Source organism: Rhinatrema bivittatum, chromosome 8, assembly GCF_901001135.1.
Source record: "Rhinatrema bivittatum chromosome 8, aRhiBiv1.1, whole genome shotgun sequence".
NCBI lineage: Eukaryota > Metazoa > Chordata > Amphibia > Gymnophiona > Rhinatrematidae > Rhinatrema > Rhinatrema bivittatum.
Genome location: NC_042622.1, coordinates 219288005 through 219313097, shown reverse-complemented (window position 1 = coordinate 219313097; position 25093 = coordinate 219288005). Strand labels below are relative to the sequence as shown.

Here is a 25093-nt window from a genome sequence, read left to right as displayed (position 1 = left end):
GGGTCGATTTTACAGGAAACAGTAAACCTATGGGTGACAGGCAATGCTGACGCCCCGCCTCGCGAGACTCGCTGTCAAGGTGCTAACCAATCCCTGAGCTGCTATGGAGGAGGAGGGGTTCTGACGTGCCGTGCGCGTGGACGGGTTCAGCCAGTGGAGGTGCCTACTTGGGCTCTCGCAGACCTGTTGTTGCGTGAGTAGGCGTGCTTGCGTCACAGGCCGCGAGTGAAGCCGGAGAGAGTGGGGAGGGGGCAGGAGGTAAACAAGATGGCGGCAGCCTGGTAGCGGCGCCGGGAGCCGAGGGAGGGCGGGCGCGGAGCGGGTCCTAAGTGGTTGCCAGTGCTTATCCGCCGGGCCCCTGCCCTGACAGCATGCGCCGGGCGCGGGGGCCGTCCCTGGCCGGGCGCTGAGGGCAGGGAGCCTCGGGGCCTCAGACAGCGAGAGTGGGGGGCAACATGAGCCGCGCCGCGGAGCTGTGAGCGGCCTTATCTCCGCGCGCGAGGCCGAGCCCGTGAGACTAGTGCAGGGAGGACACTCGGTGCCAGTGGAGCGCTGGCAGGGCCCAGCATGGACGAGGAGGAGGCGCAGGAGTTGGACTTCTTTCCGAACAGCGAGCTGATCTCCGTGGGCATGGACACGTTCATTCACCGCATTGACTCTACCGAGGTCATCTACCAGCCCCGCCGCAAGCGGGCCAAGTTGATCGGCAAGTACCTGATGGGAGACCTGCTGGGGGAAGGCTCCTACGGGAAGGTGAAGGAGATGTTGGACTCGGACACCCTATGCAGGAGGGCCGTCAAAATCCTTAAGAAGAAAAAGCTCCGCAGGATCCCCAACGGGGAGGCGAACGTGAAAAAGTGAGTGTGAGCGGGGGGAATGGGCTCCTGCACTCCGTCTCCTGGGCGGGGGAATGGAGGAGAAGGTGGCACAGCCTTCCCTCGGTATCTGGCTCTGCACTTGCTGTTAGCAAAAGCCGCGGTGACGAGTGGCATCCGTGGAAATGGGTAAATCCGGGAGCTCCACACACGTGGAGATGGGTTGCCATAAGCTACTTCCTGGTAGTTCAGTAGGGTGTATGGTGCCTTATTCTGATCTTTTTACATGTGAGGAGGCGACTAAGTGAAAACAGCAAACTGAAATGTGTCAAGTCCTGTTTGTTTTTGCAGCCAGGGCATTTAAATTTGTGGTCTACTCTGCTTTTCTGCTGTCACAGGGCTCATCACAGTGGCACCTTATGTTTGTGCTACCACCCTGCCAACTGTAGGTGCAGTAGTGTGATAGGGAGGAGACTTGGCAGATCTTTCTTTCCGATGTTCCCTCGCCTCACTTTCCCTGAGCATGCAGAAGGTGCTATTGTCAGGATGCAAGTCGTAATATTACTACTGGTAGTTTTATTTTTATAGAGCAATAATAGGTAAACAGCTCTGTATAGATTCAGGAATTCCTTCTCCTTGGAGCTTACATTGTAGTCCAGGTACACAGATAAGATACAGGTTTCATAAAAAATGTTAAAATCAACAAGGGTATGATCAGGGGAAGCCAGGGTTTAAGATTTTAAAGAAGCCTGGAAAAGATGGGATTTTAGGTGGGATGTGAATATAGTCAGAGAGAGGGAATATGATGCACCAACTAATGTTTTATTATAAGCCTCCCAGAAAATCAGATGGCGCAGCCTATACATACATAAAATAAATCCACGGAGTCTGTTCAAGGTATACAACATAGCAAAGTGAAAAGCATGTAGTTGTGAGTTGGACCTGGAGGAGAGAGGCACAGATAAGAGCAAATTTACATGATGAATAGAGGTCATGAGAAAGGGTATATAAGTGGCGATGGATATTTGGGAACCACAGAATGAATGCACTTTTTAGGTGAGTAGGAGAAACTTGAATTTGTATTTGAAACATAGAAACATAGAAGTGACGGCAGAAGAAGACCAACGGCCCATCCAGTCTGCCCAGCAAGCTACGCAGTTTATCCATTTCCCCCCCCCCCCCCCCCTTTTTTTCTCCCTCCCACCCGTCTCTATTGGCTTCCAGCACCCTCCGGCCCCAATTCCCTTCCACCCCTCCACCAATGCAGAGAGCAGCGCCATCCTAGTGAACATCCAGCTCAATCAGGGGTAGCAACCGCCGCAACCAGCAGGCCACACCCCTGCCCCTTACCCACCCCTGTTTTGTTTGCTTGTTTGTTTTTTTTTTTTATTTTTTTGAGATGGCAGCCCTCCATCCTTCTGCTCCGTGAAGGTGGAACACCAACCACTGGCCACTGGCATCATTTGAAAGTGGATGAGAAGCCAATGTAGTGATATGAGAAGAGTGGTGTATCATGGTTCTAACAACATTGCCAGAAAAGTGTTGCGCAGCTGAGCTTTGAATAGACTGTAGTGAAGAAAGATGGTCTGTGGGAAATGTGGGAGGAGCAGATTATTGTCGTCTAAGAGTTGATGAGAGAGTGAATAAGGGACTTGGTAAATTGTTCAGAAAGGAAGGGATGGGTTCTGGTGGTGATATAAGGATAATGCAGTGGTAGAAAAAAGATTGAGGTCGGTTAAGACATTGGTGGGGAGGCAGGGTAAGCAGGTGTTGGGTTAAGCATGAGAGTTTTTCTGTGGAGATAAGAGAGGAACCTCAGTTTGGGACAGGCCTGCCAAATCATGTTATAATTTTTTATTGATATTTATTTATTTATTTAAACATTTTTATATACCGGCATTAGTTGTGGACATCATGCCGGTTTACAGCAAACTCCTAACTTTTTCATTGATGCATGTTTTACCGGCACCATTTGTGCACAGCTGAGCTTTCTATGACCAGATTCACCTCTTTTGTAACAAGAGATAGCCTTTGGCACTGGAGATTTTACTGATATGGACATGGGGGGTGGTTTTCTTTTTTAACTTTCAGCAAATGTATTGACAGTTGTGGCCCTGATTTGGGCCGTGTTAAATTTGTCAGTGATGTCAGATGGACAAGCTGAGATTTGGGACTAGCATTTGGATGAAAGTTCTGGTGCGGAGAGGTACATCAAAAAACACTTTTTTTTTCTCCACGAATGCAGTAGTAAGACTTATTGATGGAGGATTTTCTGGAACCCAGAAGGTCAGAAATCACTGTCTTCTGAGTTTGCTTCTCAACTTCCAGGCTGTGAGTCTGAGGATTCTTATGTCTGGATGAGCCAATGACTGTTATGTCCTTTTTCTAGTAGAAGTGCCAGTGGATCTGTTGTCTGTTCTGGAAGCCACCATCACCATAAGGGTTACTGGATGAGGATGACTCCTGATCCTCAACCAGAAAAGTATACCCTAAAGATGAGGAAAGACCAGGGGGGTTGATAGATATTTAAATACCTTGGAGAAAATAATGAGGCTCCAAGAGCGTGGACTCATGAGCAACATCAGAAAAATTCTTACAGAAATGGCAATGGATGTATGGAATAGTCCACTGAGCCCAGCATACTGTTTCTGACCAGAATACTGGGATTGCTCTAACCTGACCTTCCCGGTCCCTTGGAAGCATTCAGCATATTCCAGTGGGGATATACATTCCCTACTGCTCGCTCACAGAAGTAAGAGGTGGCGATCCCAAGTCTAATAACGGTTAATTGATCTGTCCTTCAGGAACATATGCAGACCCTTCTTAAACTCAGCTGTAATAACCTCTGGATCACATCTTCTGGAAGCAAATTGTGTGTTGACTAAAAATGACTTTCTTAAATTTGTTTTAAATCTGCTTCCAGTTAGTTTCAGGCTGTGGTCCCTCATCCTAGTACTATTTGAAAGGGTAAAGAATTGTTCCCTATTAACTTGTTTCACACCCCGCATGAATTTATAAATCTTTATTGTATCCGAAGAATCCGAATCCCTTTAGCCGTTCTTCATAAGGGAGCCGATCCATCCCCCATAATCATTTTTGTTGCCCTTCTCTGTGCCTTCTCTGGTTTTGCTATCTCTCTTTTGAGATGGCTCAACCAGAACTGCACACAGTGCTCAAGGTGTGGTAGTACCATGGATCCATACAGTGGCATCATGATATTCCCAATTTTCTATTTCTTTCTGAATAATTCTTAACCTTCAGTTTGCTTTTTTTGTCTGTAGCCACACTGCTGAGGACATCCCTTTCCTGAGTGGTTGCTTCTAATAAGGAACTCAAAATCGTGTACCTGTAGTTAGGACTATTTTTTTTTCCTACCTTGCCCACCTTAAATTTCATCTGCTGTATAGATGCCCAGTTTCCTAGTCTCACAATACTGCACAATCCACCTGTATCTAAACTATTTTGAATAATTGTCATCTGCAAATTTGATCACTTCACTCATTGCTCTCTTTTCCAAGTCTTTAATGAACAAATTAAACACTGGTCCCAGTACAAATCCATGGGGGACTCCACTGTTCATTTCATTGGGCAAACTGATTATTTAGACCTGCTCTCTGTTTCCTGTCTTCTAAACCATTACCAATCCACAATAGGACATTGCCTCTTTTTTCCCATGATTTTATAATTTCTTGAGGAATTCCTTATGAGAGACTTTATCAAATGCTTTCTGAAAATCCAGATACTCTATATCGACCAGCTCACCCGAATCCATATACATGTTATACTTTCAGAGAATTCTAGAAGATTAATAAGGCACACTTTCTCTTTACTAAATTCATGCAGGTGTTTCCCTCAACCATGTTTGTTCATATATTCAGTAATTTTGTTATTAATAGTTTCCATCATTTTACCTAGCATTAGCATCAGGCTCACTGGTCTGTAACTCCCTAGATTATCCCTGGAGCCCTTTGTAAAAATTAGCTTTACGGTGTCTATCCAGACAAATTTGATTGATAGATTAAAGATAGCCAGTAGGAAGTCGGCAGTTTCATTTTTTAGTTCCTTTAGAAAAAGGGTTCTCAATCCAGTCCTCAGGACACATCTATCCAATCAAGTTTTCAGGATATCCGAATATACATGAGGTGGATTTGTATGAGCTGCCTCCCTGCCCCATGCATATTCATTGTGACCTGATTGGCTAGGGGTGTCCCGAGTATTGGTTGAGAACCACTGCTTTAGAATACTGATGTGAATACCATCAGGACCTGATGACTTGCTACTATTTAGTTTGTTAATTTGCTTTTCCAGACTCACAATGATTTGTTTGTAGTTCCTCTGAATTATCACCTACAAAGAATGGTTTCCGTGGGGGTTTCTGCCCATCATCCTCTCCAATAAAGATTGAAGCAAAGAATTAATTTAGTTTTTTAGGAATGGCCTTATCTTCCTTGAATGCCCTTTCTGGTCACCCAGTGGTCTAATTGGCTTCCTCATAGCTGCCTTTTTCTTTGATGTACTTGAAAGTTTTTATTATTAGTTTTTGTCTCTTTGGCAAGTTTTCTCCTTAAAGTCTCTCTAGGCCTGCTTTATTACTGTCTTGCATCTAATTTGCTTTCCTCTTTTCCTCATTTGGACCTGGTTTTTCACTTTTTAGTTTTAATAGCCTTTCACAGCATCTCTTAGCCATGCTGTCGGTCGATTGTTTAAAAGTGCTATCCTGGAAACCCAGAAAAATAAATATATTTCACAAGTTAAAAGTTGAGAGAGACAATTTCTATCCCTCATACAGACAGCTGAGGGGAAAACCAAAAATCAGCTGGGGTCCATAGCAGGCATCGGGAAGTAAATTGGGCAGAGACTGGATCAGCCTTATCTGCTGCTGTTTTTAGAAAGCAAAGCCAGGCCCCACCAGGTGCGAGTTTAAGCTCCGAAGCCCTGCTCTGCTGTGTTGGGCCTCTTGGCTCTGACCTGTGCTGACATTCAGATGAGGAAGACTTCTTACTGTTTCCTAATGCACTCGGATGGAGAAAGAGTCCTATTTTGTCCTCTTTGAAGCTTTGTTGACTGTTTCTTTGTAAAAATTAAACTTCTGGTTAATGTGTAATTAAATATTTGGTGGTGCATTTTCTCCGCTCAGTACCTGCTGTTTCCCAGTAGGAGTTCCAGGTCTTTTTGACCTGTTGTTCCTGATCTTTCGTGTGAGCTTCTTCAAAGTGCAGGAATTTGGGGCAGTAGTAGGCTTTTTTTTCTTTCCATCCTAGTTCAGATATTTAATGATAAGATACTATGGGAAGAAAGGTGTACAAACACGAAGGGTTAGCAGTCTGTTTACCAGCTGAGTAATTTGGACTGGTGGAGAGAGGAGGAAACCAGATTGGGGGAGTGAGGTGCAGAGGGATGAGAGGAGAGTGTGTATAGGAGAGCAGGATGTGGTGCATGGGGTGGGGGCTGTAGGAGCAGAGTGGGGTGCAGCGGGGTGGAGGAAGTTGTGTGAGAGCAGGGAGGGGTGAGGATTACTGTGGGATTGCAGAGGAGTGAGGAAGGGTATAGTGGAGCAGGGTGGGGTATGGAGGGGTGAGGGAGGCTCTGTGGGAGTGCAGAAGGGTAGGAAGGACCTAGTGGAGCAGGGTGGGGTGCAGAGGGGTGAAAGGCTGTGTGGGGGCAGGATGTACTGTGGAGAAGTAAGGAAGTTTCTAGTAGAGCGGGGGTGAGGGAGGCTGTGTGGGATTAAAGGGGGTGAGAAATGATTTAGTGGAGCAGGGTGGGGGTGCAGATGGGTGAGGAAGGCTGTAAAGAGCCAGTATAGATACTTCTATGCCTATCCTGAATGGTTTGGCCCCTTGCATGGGTGCTTTAGTGAGTAAAGTTAAAGAAGGAGATGGTCGTTCAGAAAGGACTTTATCCCATTCTGAGCCTCTGGAAAAAGCCTTTATTAAATAAGGGCCGAAATGTGTTCAGCCTTGCTTGCCATCTCTTTGTTTAAAGGAAGGTGTCCACATCTGGTGGATTGTGGGGCTTAGCGAAGCCCCTTCTGTCCCCTGAGGAAGCCTGCTCCAAGCCTCAGGAGTGTGGCAGGCCCTGTGGCCGGCATTCACCGCCAGGCTCGTGGTGGTGCAGCAGCAGAAGGCCGAGGCGTGCGGGGAGCCCCGGCTGCTCAGACGGCAGTGTGAAAGCTGCCTTGCAAAGCAGGTGCCTGGGTCGGGAGGGACTCGAAACGGCAAGTGCGGGCTCCTCAGAGGTACAGGTTAATCTTAAACCTTTTGTAACCACTCCGGGGTCAGAAACCTCAGCAAAGTCGGTGTCTGGAAGAAGCACAGGAGGCCAAAAAGATTCCGCTTTCCATTCGGCTTTTCTCTCTGTTTCGGTTTTACAAAACTTTTCCTCTTCGGGTGGTGTTTTTTTTTTTTTTTTTTGTTCTTGATGTAACATTCCAAAGACAGGCATCCAGTCAGGACATGCGGCAGTGCGGGACTCTGCACGAGAAAATCTCTGGGAACGCTGAGCAATGACACGGAGCTTCCAGCCCTGGGGGGAGGAACAGCAGTGAAAGAGGCTTCCGCCACAGGGGCAACTGCGGTGCAGGGCTCCCTGCTGAGAGTCGGAGGGGGAAGGCGAGAGGCCATGCATGATGGCTCCCTGGAGGGGGAGGAGGACTAGGTTGTGCAGAGGAGTGCCCTGCTTGGAGCTTGTTTCCGTGTGCAGGGCATACTTGGAAGCTCCCCTCAGCTGCATGTATGCAGAATATATTTATAGCTTTCCGTGCTCTGCATTCTATATTTTAAGCAGAGCTTCCATTACATAGCTGCTTGCAGATGCACAGAGCCCTGTATGCAGTGATTCCTCATTTAGGGCACTAATCCTCTCTCTTTTTTGATCAGTCATGGATTCCCCTTTTATACGGCTCACACTTTTATCCTGACTCTCTTCACTAGAAATCTGATTGTGTAACACAGAACTGTACAACCTACAAGTCTGGGTTCCAGTCCCACCTCTGCTTGCAAGACCATAACTTCTTTACCCTCACTTCTGTGGTCAGGTAGGCGGTATAGAAACTTTTTTTTTAATAAAATAAAAAAAAAAAAACTGGAATGGAAAGTTCCTTTGAATTTGGACTTAGGTGCCACCTTGTACAGTGCCGTGTACACAGAGTAGTATAAAAGTATTTATTAGTATCAACAAGAAGAGTCGTCTCAGTGTTTGTGGCCTAGGAATCCCCAAACCCCGTGTTGCCTTTCTGGGTCCCATCAATTTCCATACCAGTGGGTCAGGTTAAAGATGGTGATCCCTCTGGCCTCGGCCTGCAGTGATCTGCCTGGTCTTGGGAAGAGGCAGTCCATGGTGAGGGCTTCCACTCCTTGCTGCAGTGCCCCAGTCCGCACCGGACTGCCGGCGAGCTAAAGGAGCGGCTTCCGTGGCCCAGATCACAGGAGAGCCCTGTCCTCTTGCTTCCCTTGCCGATTTAGTGGCCTTTTGAGAGGAGCCTGGGGAAATGTTGCTAGCCCTCTTGCCTGAGAATGGACATCGTGTCTGTACCTGTGAGTGTGATTCCTCCGCCCCTGCAGAAGCACCGCTTCGTATTGGCAAGGACCGAAGGCCTGTCTGTGCCAGGGCATGTAACTTGCTGATATGATGGAAACCCGCAGCAGGGCCTGGAGGGGAGGGGAGGGGGGGGGGGGGGTCTGGCTTCCTTAAAAGTTCAGGGTGGAAGGAAAAATATCCTTATCGCAGCTGATCTGGGAATGATTTGCTTGTCTTAAAATCCTGATTGAACAAATGTCCTGCCCTTTTTATCTTGGGGGTGAGCAGGGCTACTTCTGTTAACAGCCATCTTCATGAAAGGAGTCTAGGAACCTAAATGTGTGTATTATTAATTGCAACTTGATTTGTCACCTGTATCTGAGAGGAGAGGTAGGAGATATAATAGAAACATTCAAATACCTGAAAGATATCAATCATGCACAAGACGCAAACCTCTTTCAGTGGAAAGAATGTTCTAGAACAAGAGGCCATAGTATGAGGGTGCAGCATCAGGATATATTCCTTCACAGAGAGGTGGCTGGGCAGAGCTGGATTTAGGCAAAGGCAATGCAGGCTTATTTATTTATTATTTTTATATACCGACATTCGATCTGAGATATCACCTTGGTTTACATTCAGGTACTGTAGGTATTTCTCTATCCCTGGAGGGCTTACAATCTAAGTTTGTACCTGAGGCAATGGAGGGTAAAGTGACTTGCCCAAGGTCACAAGGAGGGACAGCAGGACTCTAATCCTGGTCTCCTGATTTATAGCCCGCTGCTCTAACCACTAGGCTACTCCTCCTTCCTAGAGTGCCAGATACTGAAGGTACCTGAAAACTGGACCCCCCTCTTCCACTGGCCTGAGCTCTCTACATATAGATGCCATAATTCTAAATCCAGCCCTGGCCGTGAGTGCATTTCACAGCCTTACAGCCTCCCAAGGGAGGAGGTGCAGACAAAAACAATAACAGAATTCCAGAGAGCCTGGAATAAGCACAGGATCTTTAGTAGTGAGGGGTAAAGCCTGGCATAGGCACAGAGGATCCCTAGTTATAACATGAGGGTAAAGCCTGGGATTTATGGGGTCTGTGGTATTCAAGAGAGAGAAATGGGCCAGACCAGATGGGCCAAAAGGTCCTGATCAGCTATCAGATTCTAATGTCAGAGTTTGTTGTATCGCACCATTGCAATACAATGGTGTCTCATCCTACAGTTATGGATGCCGGGGGGGAGGGGATTGGACTGCGTCTGCTTTTTGCTAGGGCATGGGGGAACTGGAGTGGGGCATGCCTGCTCTCTGCTTGTGGGAGTGGTTAAGGACATGTCTGCTTGCTTTTATGGGTGCACCTGCGTCTTGCATTGGTGGGGGGTTATGTATGCTGTGGATGTGCTTGCAGTTTGCATGGCATGATTAGGGATATGCTGTCTGTCTGGGGGAGATTTAGGTATGGGCTTAGCCCCTTTGCTGTGTGCCTAGGTGAGGTTAGGAGCAGCCCTGCTCTCTGTGTAGGAGGTAGGTTGTGGCACTCCCTACTATCTGGGGGGGGGGGGATGCTTGCCCGCTGCGGCTGAAGGAGCATGGTTAAGGGAATCCCTGCTTTCTATGTAGGGGGTATTTGGGGTATCGCTGCTCTCTGGTGAGGGAGGGTGGTATTAGAAGCAGGATGGATGGGTTTGGGGCACCCTTGGAGGAGCAGCAGGTTGAGAATCGAGGAAGCCAGTGTTCAACTCCTGCTTCTCCCACAGATATTCCTTGTGACCTTGGGCAGGTCCATTTAACCTCCATTCCCTCAAGTATAAATTTAGGGGGCCGATGCAAAAAGCTGAGCACTAAAAACTGTTGCTGAATTTCAGCGGCAAGCTAATGTTTTTGTTTTAAATCTCGATGAGATAAGCTAATGGTATGCTGATGCTTCGGGATGGAAAAATGTGAACAGACTGGATAATGTGTGCAAAGAAAAGGCTTAGCGCACACAAAACATGATTTATGTGCACAAAAATGTAGTTTTCAGCACAGAAAGCACTTTTTGTCCACATAAATCATATTTTATGCATGGAAAACCTGCTTTTTGTGCACAGAGTATCTTTTCTATGCATAAAACACCAAGTACAGGTCCCGGCACCAGAACTCCAGCTTCCGCCTGTAGCCCTACGTTGGATGAGGGCTTGCATTCACGGCATGAAGAAAACGCTAGGTAAGCCAGCGTACCTCTCTGCACTGGGGGGTGCTAACTAACACACCGTTGTATGCACATTTTTGGTGCCCAAAGCTCCTTGCTGAAACGGCAGCAAAGTTTGCATGCAAAAAATATATGCGCACAGCTGAGGGTTAAACTGTGCACTTTGCTGAACGCACCTTATTGCATCGGCCTGCAAGAAAGGAGGAATATAAATGAAATTTAAACTGCTGTCTGCATAGGGAACGTTAGCTGTGTGATTAAAGGTAAGATTGCCTTGCCCAGTGTCAAACAGGTGGTGTGGGGGGGGGGAGTCAGAACCTGGTGATAATCTTGCCCCCCTCAGTAACTGCTTGGAGCTTGTCCTCTTGCCTTGCAGGGAGATCCAGCTGCTGAGAAGATTACGGCATCGAAACGTCATCCAGTTGGTGGATGTGTTATATAACGAGGAGAAGCAGAAGATATATCCTTGTACGTGACGGGGCCCGGGCACTCACTTTGCCTTACCTGAATTGTTCTGTGGTAGTTTGGACTGAAGTTGTCAGCATGACCCGATCCTTAGCTAGGGCTCTCTATGATGAGATATGTCAGCTGAGACCCAGGTGCCCCTTTCGCCTAACTTCCCTCGAGAATCCCAGGAAGGTCATACCCTAAAGCTGCTGTTAATAAAATGCTTTTCCCGGGTTTTTGGGAGTTTCCCATGACACTGTTTTGTTTTTTTTCCCCTTCCTCGAAAAGCATAGTGTTTAAAGGGGGACGGGAAACAGTGCAGAAGGTAGACAGACTGGCCGCATTGGTGGCTAGGAATGCAATGGCTGGGGCGAGTCTCTCTAAGTGGTAAGTGAGGAAGTTTCAGCAGACTGACTGTGCCATGGCAAGTAACATTGAAAAGGGGCACAGAGGGCCTGAGGTTCCCTGCGACAGGTGGACCGCCCGGTTTTCAGGGCTATCCCTTCCTTAACGGCATACTCACGTATATGGTAATGGAATATTGTGTATGTGGCATGCAGGAGATGCTGGACAGCGTCCCAGAGAAAAGGTTTCCTGTTTTTCAAGCTCATGGGTAAGTGCAGCTCTGGCTTTCTTCCTTTTTTTACCAAACGTTTTAATGAAGGCTTTGGTTCTCGTTTGGCGAGCGTGGGTAGTACTAAGCAGACAACCTCCATGTAAATTCCATGTGCTTAGTGCATGTTGCGCCCAGAAAAGTCGGGGGAGGGAGGGAGAGGGTGTTTCTTCAGTTAGAGGATGTCGGATCAGTGTGGGAATGGGGAGCTGGAGATCGCTAGTCTGCAGCCTCCAGTTATCCGGAGAATGCATCTTGCTCTCTTGCAGCGACTCCATACGGGTGTGGGAGAATCTGAGCAGTGTTGGAGAGGGTGCGGGGAGACCAGGACATCAAGATACTTGTCCTAGTCGCCCCAGATCCAAGGTTTAAACTAAAATTAAGTCCTATAAAAATCTTCATCAGATGAGATCCCCCGGGAAGCTAAAGTTAGAACATGTCAAGAAACATTTTTTTCCCCCCTCTGGCAGGGCCATTGGGCTACTTTGATCTCCTAAATGACCCTGGCCCATCCCAAAGTGCTGCTGTTAAGAACACAGAGCCGGGCTGGCCTGGTGGCTTGACTGGCAAGTTCAGCGCACTGCTGTGTAGAGAACCTGGATTCAATTTCCATTCCCAGCTTCTGCTTCCTGGGGGCTGGCGGCCAGACTTAGGGTCCACATTAGCTAGCTAGGTTCCAGAGGAAGCCATGGTTTGGGTTCCCTGGTCGAGGACTGCCGCCTGGATGATTGGGCCAAGTTGGGGATATAAAATAAGGGGAGATCCCAAGGTAGTTGCAAATGAGGGCTCAGGGTGCCATAGCCCGATAGAGCTCGACGTTGATTGAGCAGGAAAAACTGCTGGCCCAAAACAACAAACACAGAGGCAGCCACCTTTAGGGCTCCTGTGACTTCTAGGAATTTTAGCAACTAGTTGAGGATAAGGATTGTGGGAGGGGGACTGTGCCTCCTATGATCCTTGCTTGTTCCTTTCTGGGTTTATTTTGTTTTGGGTGTGCTCTGTACCCCTGGAAGCTGCAGGGTCTCTGTGTTACTGGAACACTTTATTTAAGAGTTTTTGATCTTTGTATAATACATAATACATCTTAAAAAATGGCTCTTGCTCCGGTCCTGCCAGGTGCTGATGGAACTGTGTGGAACACCGAACTTCTCTGACCTGTGCCAAAGCTCAAAGATTCTTGGCACATGTCCCACTGCTGCCCTTGGCTTGGCTTTCTGGTGGCTTTCTCGCTTTGATCCCTGAGCTTGGCATTGTTGACTGCCCTGCCTCTGAAGTCCATTAACTCTGCACTCAACAGATTCCATCAATAATCACAGCTAACCCCAGCACAGCCGCACGTACCCTCCCATCAACATGCACAGCTAACCTCAGCACGGCCACCCGTACTCTCCCCCATCAACACACAGCTAACCCCAGCAGAGCCACTCGTACCTCCCATCAGCACACGCACACAGCTGACCCCAGCACAGCCACATGTACTCTCCTATCAACACACACACCGCTAACCCCCAGCATTGCCACCCCTCCACCTCACACACCGAATCAGGAAAACGCGCGGGAGAGCCGGCGAGCCCACAGGCCACTCTCCGCTGGAGCGCACTGTACTGTATCGGCCTGACGTATAATTAACCCCAGCTGCTCCTCCCCCTCCCCCTTTCTGTCTCATGGACTTTCCCCAACACCTTTTTTTCTCCGAGGACAAGCAGGATGTTAGTCCTCACACATGGATGACAACATCAGATGGAGCCCTGCTGTGGAAAACTTATGTCGGGGTTCTTAGAGCTTTGACTAGACACACTGAGCATGCCCAGCATGCCCTATACCATGCGTCCACGCGGGTCTCCAGTCTGAATGAGCTCACTCTAGCTGTTTTATGGCCTTGTGTAAAACTGTGGTTTTTCTTGCATTTTTTTGTGGGTTATTCCTTCATTCCGTTGCCAGGTCCCTCTCAGTGCCCTCCCATAGTGTCTCTTAGGGTTTTCAGAGATTCGGGTAAGTTTACTTTCGTGGTCGATTCCCTTTGGCGGCAGTGCCCGCCAGCCATTGCCACCCTGCTCCCATCATTTTCGGTTCATGCCCCTTTTGTTTCACCAGACATGGCCATGTCCAGTTTTTGGCAATGCTCCTGGTGCCCAAGGACCATGTTCACATGGATCCACATAAGATACATGTCCTCTGCCTGGGGGCATCTCATGATGATTGGGGTTGCTGCTTATGCGCCCAGATGATCTCGAAGGAACATCGGCTTCAACTCGATAAGATGGAACAGCTCTTTGGTTTGAAGAAGTCCAAGGAGCCGCACTGATGGACACCGAGCCATTGACATCGTTGCTCAGCCTGGTCCTTCCCTGATGCCGAGGCCAAAGATGAGAAACCAGACGTCTTCACCTGGAGGAGATCGACGATGGTCGGTCTCCGGCACCCCCACCGATGTCAATGGCTCGGTGTCCATCATTGCGGCTCCTTGGACCTTAAACTTGTCTGAAGTCGGAGAGAGAGCACAATCTCTGTGGCAGGCCCTAAACTTTGGAACTCATTACCAGATGAGCTCAGGCTTCAAAAAGACCCTGGAATATTCAAGTAAAACCTTAAAACTTGGCTATTTAAAAAAAAAAAAAAAAAAAAAAGCCTTTGATGGTTGAAAGTTACGCTTAAGCAATAGGTAGCAGTCAGATTTAACTTTTTATCAAAACTAATTTCAGGCTCAGATATTATTTATTAATTTACTTGACCTTTTAATATTTTTAATTATTTTACTTCATTGTTTTTTTTAGTTTATTTTATCGTTTTACTATAATGTATTATTTTGATTGTTTATTGCATCTTAAATTGCATTTTAGCTATTGTGCACCGTTAAGATTTTTTACAGATTGACGGTATATAAAAGTAGTAAATAAAATAAGTCACTGATCCACCTCGAGGATCCAAAGAGGATCTGGCCATCCCTCCTTCCTCTCAGTCTGAGTTGGCATCGGCAATGTTTGAGGAGGAGCTGGAGAATCGAGTCCAGTTAGCTGTGGACCGGGCGCTGCAGGGCTTCAGTCTAGTGGCACCGAACTGAGTGCCCCCATCCTCATACTGCTTCTGGAGAAGCTCAACATTCTCATCAGTGCGTTACTGACCCAGCTGGCGTTAGTTCCCAGGACAGCATCAATGTCCAACAGGACACAGAGACTTTCCCCTACTGATACGGTGGTCATCACCCATTCCTTCAAGAAGGGTAAGTGAAATATCAGGGCATGCTAGAGAGATAAAATTCCTGGATGGAATAAATGACAGTTTTATGGAGCAATTGGCTCAGGAACAGACGAAAGAGGGAGCAATTTTAGATCTAATTCTGAGTGGAGCACAGATTTTTGTGAGAGATAACTGTGGTGGGGCCGCTTGGCAATAGTGATCATAATATGATCAAATTTGAATTAATAACTGGAAGGGGGGACAGTAAGCAAATCCATGGCTGTAGCACTAAACTTTCAAAAAGGGAAACTTTGATAAAATGAGAAATAGTTAAAAATAAATAAATAAATAAAGTGAAAGGTGCAGCTACAAAGGTAAAAAGTGTGCAACAGGCATAGATATAGTTAAGAATACCATTCTAGAAGCACAGTCCATATGTATTCCTTGGATTAAGAAAGGTGGAAGGAAGGTCAAACGACTGCCAGCATGGCTAAAAAGTGAGGTGAAAGAGGCTATTTTAGTCAAAAGACCTTCATTCAAAAATTGGAAGAAGGATCCATCAGAAGAAAACAGGAATAAGCATTGGCAAGTTAAATGTAAGACAGACTAAGAAAGAATTTGAAAAGAAATTGGCTATAGAGGCAAAAACTCACAATAAAAACTTAAAAAAAAATATCCGAAGCAGAAACCCTGCGAGGAGTTGTTTGGATTGTTAGATGATCGAGGGGTTAAAGGGGCACTTAGGGACGATAAGGCCATCACGGAAAGATTAAGTGATTTTTGCTTCGGTGTTTACTGAAGAGGATATTGGGGAGATCCTGTTCTGGAGATTGTTTTCAAGGGTAATGACTCAGATGAACTGAACCAAATCATAGTGAAGCTGGAAGATGTGGTAGACCTGATTGACAAACTGAAGAGTGGTAAATCACCTGGACCGGATGGCATACACCCCAGGGTTCTGAAAACTAAAAAATGAAATTTCAAATCTTACAAATTAATCTATCATTAAAATCATCCATTGTACTTGAAGATTGGAAGATGGCCAATGTAACCCCAATATTTAAAAAGGGTTCCAGGGGTGATCTGGGAAACTATAAGACCGGTGAGCCTGACTTCAGTACCGGGAAATATCGTGGAAACTGTTATAAAGAATAAAATCACAAAACATTTAGATAGACAGACATGGTTTAATGGGACATAGCCAGCATGTTTTTACCCAAGGGAAGTCTTGCCTCACAAATCTCCTACATTTTTTTTGAAGGGGTGACTAAACGTGGACAAAGGTGAATCAGTAGTTCCCAGTACGTACCAGGATCAGTCCAGACAGCTGGGTTATGCCTCCCCTCCAGCAGATGGAGTCAGAGAGAAAACTGAAAGCACCCCCTAGATATACTGGTGTGCCTCCTGCGGTCCTTCAGTATATTCTCTGACTCCAGCAGATTGAGAGGCATAACCTGCGGTTCTGGTCTGGTCAGTTTCTTGGTACTGAAAAAAAAAAAAAAAAAAGAAAAGGGGGAGACAAGGGACTAGATCAATTGGTTCGTCTTTTCTGTCCTCTGTCTGCCTGTTTGTCTTTGTTAATTGTCTTGCGCTGCGAGTTTAGTGGTTAAGTGTGGGGCAGGCTCGGAGGGTCATACCCTCCTCTTCTTCCCGGGATAGAGTGTCCGTGGGGCTGGGGGAGAGTTTACCGGTGGGCCGGTCACCCTCCCCCCCCCATACCAGGGATTTGGCCCTGAAGGGGGTTTTAAAAAAAAAAAAAAAAAAAAAAAAAAAAAGTCAATCTGAAGAGTCATTTAAGACCTGTTGGGGACAGGCAGTGAGCTCCCCTGCTTAACCCCGAACAAAAAGCCTGCCCGTGCCCTTTCGGACCCCGGAGGGGGTGGCTAGTCCACCCGGCGCGCGTTAGCTTCCGAATTTCTGCTCACCAGAGTTTGTTTTTTTTTTTTTTGGCGCCATTTTCGCCGTCACTTCAGGGCTTCAGGGCTCACTCCTAGGATGCCGCGATCCTCGGCTTGCCAGACATGTGGGGAGGCGGGGGCGCGACTCTCCCGCGAGGGTCTCTGCCCCCGATGTCTTCCCGGGGGCGAGGGACCCTCGGGGGGGCCGAGCGCTGCCCGCAGCCGCTCTCCTCGCCCCTCTGCGTCGCGGCAAAGCAGCGCCTCAGGCAGCCGGTCTTCGGCCCCTCCTCCCTCGGGGAGGAGTGCGGCGGCCAGCTTGGCCACGCGGCAGGAGGATTTTTTCAGCTTCGGAGGAGGAGAACTCCCCTCCCCCCTCGCCGGACGCACGCAGCCCGCGCTCTCAGCCCGATGTGGGGTCGCCTCGAGGCCCCCCCTCAGCGGATGCCCCGAAGAAAGGTTTTAAAAGGTCAGTGCCTTTTTCGTCGGAGTTTGTGCTTTTAATGCACAAGGCGTTTTTACAGGCAGAGTCCGGCTGGGAGCTGGAGGTGCCCCCCTCCCCCGAAGGTGCCCAAAAAGTCTCCCCTACCCCAGGGGAGTCCTCCGGGGGTGGGGTCTGCCGGGGCTACGGCTCCCCGCCCGCGGGGGGGGGGGGCTGAGGACCTGAGCGATACAGGGGCCGCTCCAGAGTCCCCGGGGGCTCCGGATTTGCTAATGACGGACGAGCAGGGGTCCGTAGAGGGGGATGACCCTCAGGTGCTTCCGTCTATTTGCTAAGGAGGAGTTAAGTGCCCTTATTCTCCACGTGCTGCAGGAGCTAGAGTTAACGACGCCGCCTCAAGAGGCGGACTCGTCCACGGGGGATATCGCGATGGCAGGGCTTCGGGCCCCTCCTCAGACTTTTCCTTTCCATCACAAGGTGCTGCAGATTGTCTCGAAGGAATGGGAACTGCCAGAGGCTTCCCTGCGCGTGAATCGAGCCATGGAAAAGTTATATCCCTTACCTAAGGATTCTTTGGAACTGTTGAAGACACCCGCGGTAGATTCGGCTGTCACGGCTGTGGTCAAGCATACGACTATCCCCGTGACGGGGGGTATAGCGCTGAAGGACCTCCAAGACCGCAAGCTTGAGGTCTTATTAAAGCGTATTTTTGATGTGGCGGCACTGGGGGTCCGAGCGGCGGCTTGCAGCAGCCTTGTACAGAGGGCCAACCTCCGCTGGGTTCAACAGCTGCTGACCATGCAGGAGCTACCTCCGGGTGAGGCTGAGCAGGCGAATTGTGTTGAAGCGGCGGTCGCTTATACAGCGGATGCCTTGTATGACTTGTTGCGCACATCGGCTCGTATTATGTCCTCGGCGGTCTCAGCCAGGAGGTTGCTGTGGCTCCGTCGTTGGTCGGCGGATGCCACCTCCAAGGCGAGGTTAGGTTCCTTTCCCTTTAAGGGCAAGTTGCTGTTCGGCGACGAGCTGGACCAGCTCATTAAGGATCTGGGTGACAACAAGGTTTACAAGCTGCCGGAGGATAAGCCTCGGCAACCTCGGTCGTTTGGTAACGCCAGGGCTCGCTTTCGTGGACAAAGGCGTTTCCGTGGGGGAAGAGGAGGTTCCTTCTCCCAGCGGCAGCAGACGACGAGATCCCAGGCCTGGTCTTCTTCTTCCTTTCGTGGCAGGAGGCCTCTACGTGGAGGCTCTTCCCAAGGCTTTCCTGCCATCAAGCCCACACAATGAAGGTTGCGCGGGCCCACTCCTCCGTGCCCGTTATCGGAGGTCGGTTGTCCCGGTTCTGGGAGGAGTGGGCCGCAATTACTTCGGATCAATGGGTCCTCGACGTGGTTCGGTACGGCTACGAGTTGGATTTTGTACGTCCCCTCCGGGATCTCTTCCTGGTATCGCCGTGCGGGCCCGTAGAAAAACAGGTAGCTATAGCCCAAACGGTCGCCCATCTACAGGCTCTGGGGGCGGTGGTTTCCGGTTCCCTGGGACCAGCTCAGGACGGGTCGGTATTCCATATACTTCCTGGTGCCCAAGAAGGAGGGCACCTTCCGACCCATTCTGGATCTCAAGGGAGTAAACAAGGCGTTGCGTGTGCCCCGCTTCCGGATGGAGACCCTCCGGTCTGTTATTGCGGCCGTCCACACGGGAGAATTCTTGGCTTCTTTGGATCTGACAGAGGCCTATCTGCACATCGGAATAAGAGAACGGCATCAAAGGTACTTGAGGTTCATGGTAATGGGGGACCACTACCAGTTTTGCGCCCTCCCCTTCGGTTGGCCACCGCGCCGAGGGTGTTCACCAAAGTTCTCGTGGTGGTAGCGGCTTCCTCCGCCGGCAAGGCGTCCTGGTACATCCCTATCTCGACGATTGGCTCATTCGAGCGAAGTCGCACGAGGCATGCACCCGGGCGGGTCTCCTTAGTGGTGCGCCAGCTGCAGAGGTTGGGTTGGGTAGTCAACTTCGCGAAGAGCAGACTCGAACCAACCCAACAGCTGGAGTTCCTGGGAGCTCGGTTCGACACCTTGATGGCAAGGTTTTTTTCTTCCGCAGCAACGCATGCTCAATCTCATGACTCAGGTACGACGTCTGTTAGAGCTCGAGATTCCCACGGTCTGGGATTATTTACAAGTCATTGGTCATATGGTGTCTACTATGGAAATGGTACAATGGGCTTTTGCGCATATGCGTCCGTTACAAAGAGCGCTTCTATCTCGCTGGGATCCCCGCTCGGAGGAGTACGGGATGGAATTGCCTTTGCTGGAGCCGGCTCGCTCCAGTCTCTCTTGGTGGTTGATTCCGGCCAATCTCCTACAGGGGGTGGACCTCGAACCCCCGTCTTGGTTGGTGGTGACGACGGATGCCAGCCTGTCGGGCTGGGGTGCGGTCTGCCAGTCCCGTGCAGTCCAGGGCACCTGGTCAGCACTCCAGGCGACTTGGTCCATAAACCGCTTGGAGACCAGAGCGGTCCGCCTGGCCTTGCGTTGTCTCCTTCCGCTGGTACGCGGACGAGCAGTAAGAGTTCTGTCGGACAATGCGACCACAGTGGCGTACATAAATCGACAAGGAGGCACGAAAAGCCAAGCAGTAGCGTCCGAGGCGGCGCTGTTGATGTCCTGGGCGGAAAGGCACATAGAGCGTCTCGCGGCCACCCACATCGCCGGCGTGGACAACGTTCAGGCGGATTACCTCAGCCGGCAGCACCTAGATCCAGGAGAATGGGAGATCTCGTTGGAAGCGATGGCTTTCATCGCGCGGCGTTGGGGGACTCCGCGCTTGGACCTCATGGCGACTCGTCAAAATGCAAAGGCGGCACGGCTTCTTCAGTCGGAGAAGGGAGCACGCGTCAGAAGGGGTGGACGCGCTAGCCCTTCCGTGGCCTCGTCACATTCTTCTTTATGTGTTCCCTCCGTGGCCGCTGGTGGGGGAAAGTGCTAAGCGCGCATAGAGTCCCATCACGTCCGGTGATTCTCGTGGCTCCGGAATGGCCGCGGCGCCCGTGGTTCGCGGATCTGGTCAACTTGGCAGTCGACGGCCCACTGCGTCTCGGTCATCTTCCCAATCTCCTTCGGCAGGGGTCCAGTATTTTTCGATCTGGCGGATCGTTTTTGTCTGGCGGCTTGGCTTTTGAGAGGAAGCGGTTGAAGAAGAGAGGTTATTCGGAACGCGGGTGGTGTCTACTCTCCTTCGGGGCGCGTCGATCTTCCACTACTCTCGCCTACGCGAGGGTTTGGAAGGTTTTCCATGATTGGTGTGACACGGCAGGTACGTCGGCCAGACGTTCGTCAGTGGCGGATATCCTTATGTTCTTACAGGATGGATTGAAGAAGGGGTTGGCGTATATTCGCTTCGAGTTCAGGTGGCGGCTTTGGGCTGCTTGAGGGGCAAGGTCGAAGGTTCTTCCCTTGCGAGTCCATCCAGATGTGGCTCGTTTTTTGCGAGGGGTTAGAAATTTTGCGTCCTCCCGTCAGGCTTCCCTGTCCGTCTTGGAACTTGAACTGTGGTACTCCGCGGTTTGTGTGTGGCTCTCCGTTTGAACCTCTTAAGAGGCGGCTTCTTTGAAGGATCTCACCCTTAAGACTGTTTTCCTTGTCGCCATTTCCTCCTCGGCTCGTCGGGTGTCGGAGCTTCAGGCTCTCTCTTGCAGGGAACCGTTTTTTGCGCATTTCGGCGTCCGGGGTTTCCCTACGAACTGTTCCTTCCTTCCTACCTAAGGTGGTTTCCACGTTTCATGTCAACCAAACGGTGGAATACCTTCCTTTTCGGACGAGGACTACAGTCTGGCCTCATGGGTCGGGACTTGAGGCGTTTGGATGTCCGTCGGACTTCTCTTACGCTAGTTGGAGGTTACGAATGACTTTAGAAAGTCAGATCACCTTTTTCGTGTTGTGGAGTGGACCGGAAGGGTCTTCAGCATCCAAAGCTACGATTGCACGCTGGTTGAAAAGTGCTATTGCGTCCACGTATGTTGGCTGTGGTAGCCTGTTCCCGCTGGACTAAGGCTCATTCTCTGCGTTCTCAAGCGACTTCATGGGCAGAGAATCACTTGGTTTCGTGCCAAGAGATATGCAGGGCGGCCACATGGAAATCCTGGCATACTTTTCCAGGCTATTATCGCCTGGATGTCCGGGGACCTCCTGCAGAGTCCTTGGGAGCAGTGTGATTCGAGCGGGACTCTCAGGGTCCCACCCCAGTTTTAAGGCGGCTCGGGTACATCCCAGCTGTCTGGACTGATCCTGGTACGTACTGGGAAAGGAAAATTAGGTTCTTACCTTTGCTAATTTTCATTCCAGTAGTACCATGGATCAGTCCAGACGCCCGCCCTTGGTGCTTCTGGGAGTCCGCTCGTAGTCTGTCGTTTCATTGCAGTTTTCTGTCTTGTGTCGGTCGCCTCAGTGTCATGGGGCCGGTGCTATTTTATAGCGTTCTTGTTGTACACTTGTGGTGTCCTGTTTGTTGTTTTCTGGTTTTTTACCTGTTTCAAGGACGTGGCTACTTGATCTGGTCACTGTTTTAAAAAAAAAAAAAAATTTTTGTGGAAGGACTTTGTGTGTAGTGCTTCTGCTTTGATATCACATATACTGAAGGACCGCAGGAGGCACACCAGTATATCTAGGGGGTGCTTTCAGTTTTCTCTCTGACTCCATCTGCTGGAGGGGAGGCATAACCCAGCTGTCTGGACTGATCCATGGTACTACTGGAATGAAAATTAGCAAAGGTAAGAACCTAATTTTCCTATGTGTATTTGGATTTTCAGAAGGCATTTGAAAAAGTCCTGCATGAGAAGCTTCTAAGAACTAAATGTCATGGGATAGGAGGCGAAGTCCTTTTGTGGCTTGCAAGTTGGTTAAAAGACAGAAAACGAGTAGGATTAAATGGTCAGTTTTCACAGTGGTGTGCCTCAGGGATCTGTAATTGGACCGGTGTTTTTTAATATATTTATAAATGATCTGGAAAGGGGTACGACAAGTGAGGTGATCAAATTTGCAGATGAAACAAAATTATGCGGAGTAGTTAAATCTCAAGCAGATTGTGATAAATTGCAGGAAGACCTTGTGAGACTGGAGATGGGCATCCAAATGACAGATGAAATTTAACGTGGACAAGTGCGAAGTGATGCATACAGGGAAAAATAACTCTTTGCTGTTACACAATGTTAGGTTCTATCTTACCCAGGAAAGTGATCTAGGCATTATAGTGGATAATACATTGAAATTGTCGGCTCAGTGTGCTGTGACGATCAATAAAGCAAACAATGTTAAGAATTATTAAGGGAATGGCAAATAAACGAGGGATGTCATAATGCCTCTGTATCGCTCCATGGTGAGACCGCATCTTGAATACTGTGTGCAATTCTGATCACCACATCTCAAAAAAAGATATAGTTGCACTGGAGAAAGTGCAGAGAAGTGTGTCCAAAATGATATGGAGCATGGAACGGCTCCCCTATGAGGTAAGGCTAAGGAAGATAGGGCTGTTCAGTTTGGAAAAGAGACAACTGAGGGGGATATGATAGAGGTCTACAAACTCATGAAAGGACTTGAAAAAGTTAATGTAAATCTATTTACTCTCTCAGATAATAGGACTAGCAAGCACTCCATGAAGTTAGCAAGTAGCTCATTTAAAACAAACTGAAGAAAATTCTTTCACTCTGCGCATAGCTAAGCTCTGGAATTCATTGCCAGAGGATGTGGTTACAGCAGTTAGTGTAACTGGATTTAAAAAAGATTTGAATAACTTCCTAGAGGCAAAATCCATACACTACTATTAATTAATAAGCAATAGTAGCCTGAGATTTATTTAATGTTTGGGTATTTAGGTACTTGTGACTTGGATTGGCCACTGTTGGAAACAGGATGCTGGGCTTGGTGGACCCTTGGTCTGACCCAGTATGGCAGTTCTTATGTACTTATGAGGAAGTTCGACTGAGGCCGGTGGAGTTCTACCAGTGCTTGCACCTCTGGACAAAGGCCGAGCACTTAGGGGCCCATCCCCTGTGGCTTACAGTGCGGATGAGGAGCCCTTTGAACCCTGGGAGGATGATGCTTTGGATTCCTCAGAAGGTTCCGAGGATCTCCCTTTAGAACCTTCTCCTCCAGAGAAGCAAAGGAAGTATTCACCTGAGGACTTGACCTTCACAGGTTTTGTGAGGGTGATAGTGGAAGTCATTCCGTTCCATTTATTGACGGAGTAAGATGCCAGGCACAAAATGCCTGAGATCCTCCAGTTCATGGAGCCTCCTAAGGAGATCATGGCGGACCTGATACACAAGATCCTTAGAGTTGCTGCTGAGGATATGGGAACACCCCTTCACAGCCCCTGTTAGTCTACCTTCTTATTGTCTTCCTTGTCCAGAAGGCTGCTGGATTCGATAAACATCAGTTGCTTCACCAGTCTGTGGTTGTCAAATCCACCCTCGAGAGGGCCAAGCGCTCTCAGACTCATTCCTCGGTGCTCCTAAGGAAGGATCATATAACTATAGATTCTCTTGGGAGGAAGAAGTTTCAAGGTGCCATGCTCATTTCCTGCATTGCTGCCTACCAGCTCTATATGAGCCAGTACTCGTGAGACATCTGGAAGCAGGTGCCTCAACAGCAGCAGGACACCCTCATGTTGTTGGTGCATGAGGGCCTGGAGTGTGGAAAACACGAGATCTGTCTGACCTACGTTATTTTCGAGACAGCATCGAGAGTTTTCTGCAGCGGAAGAATCAGTGCCCACAGAATGGCATGGCTGTAGGCCTCAGATCTTAGACCAGAAGTACAGGAGTGACTCGATGTGCCATGTACTGGAGAGACACTCATTGGAAATAATGTGATGGATGCTGTGGCCCAGCTTTGGGACCACCATGAAATCCTTTGACAACTCTCTGCCAGTACTCCGGACCCGTCCTCTTCTAGGAGGCCGGTGAGTCTGGGGCCAAGGAAGTCTTTCTTTCACCAAAGGGAAGTACTATCCTCTGCCTCCCCGCTCCCGTCAACACCATTTGGGCTTCCGCAGCTGTCCTAAGCAGCAGAAAGCTCCCAAGCCAAAGCCGGCTCGTCAGTCAACTCTGGGGAGGAGGTTTTGACTAGGTCGTAGGGAGCATATGCCAGTTGCCCGTACCTGGGATGATGGACCCTCCAATCGAGGGAAGGTTACAATTCTTTGCGAACCTCTGACCAAAGGGTTCTGTCCATCGTCCGTCAAGGGTACCAATTGCATCTATTGGGTTTCCCACCAAATTGCCCTCTGTGCCCGTTTTTGGGGGCCGGTAACACATCAGGAAGTACTACCAGCGGAGCTTTCCTCCCTCTTAATAGCCAGAACGGTCAAGCCCATACCACCAGGGCAAAGAGGGTGGAGATTTAACCCCAGATACTTCCTGATTCAAAAGAGAAGAGGAGGACTCTGTCTCATCCAAGAACTAAGGGCCTTGAACAGGTTTCTAAGAAAAGTTCAAGATGATTTCCCTGGGTACCTTGATCCCCCTTTTTGCAAAATGGGGACTGGCTATGCTCCCTTGACCTAAAGGACACCTACACTCTTATTGAGATCTTCCCTGGTCACAGGAAGTTTCTCCGATTTGTGATGGGAAAATAGCATTTCCAGTACTGGGTGTTGCTGTCCAGCTCGCGTCAGCCCCTCAGTTCTTTACAGAATGCCTGGCAGTGGTGGCAGTGCACCTCCGCAGGCTGGGAGTGCATGTTTTCCTGTATCTGGACGATTGGCTGGTCTAGAGCACATCTGTGTCTTGGGACCTCAACGAGGTGTTCACTCAGCTGATGAAAGCTCCATTTGAGCCACCTTGCACTTGTGACCTGAAGTACCTGACCTGTAAGGTTATGTTCTTGGTGGCAGTCAGTGAGCTCCAGATCTTAGTGACTTAAAACTTTAGTATAAAGGTGGCTATCATGACAGGGTGACCTTGCGTATACACCCTAAGTTCTTGCCTAAGGTGGTGACTGACTTCCA

The 25093-nt window shown here is 49.1% G+C and overlaps 1 protein-coding gene across 2 annotated transcripts in view; it reads left to right on the top strand.

Moving 5' to 3' along the window:
- Window positions 1-233: 233 nt before the first annotated feature.
- STK11 (serine/threonine kinase 11) overlaps window positions 234-25093 on the top strand; it is an 86846-nt gene continuing 61986 nt past the window's right edge. Inside the window, exons 1-3 of one of the 2 annotated variants that reach the window (XM_029613394.1) lie at window positions 234-857; window positions 10892-10975; window positions 11486-11575. In XM_029613394.1, the coding sequence (XP_029469254.1) occupies window positions 568-857; window positions 10892-10975; window positions 11486-11575 (464 nt within the window). In that variant the 5' untranslated portion in view covers window positions 234-567. The remainder of the gene's footprint in view (window positions 858-10891; window positions 10976-11485; window positions 11576-25093) is intronic. The other variant, XM_029613393.1, reaches the window with a different exon arrangement.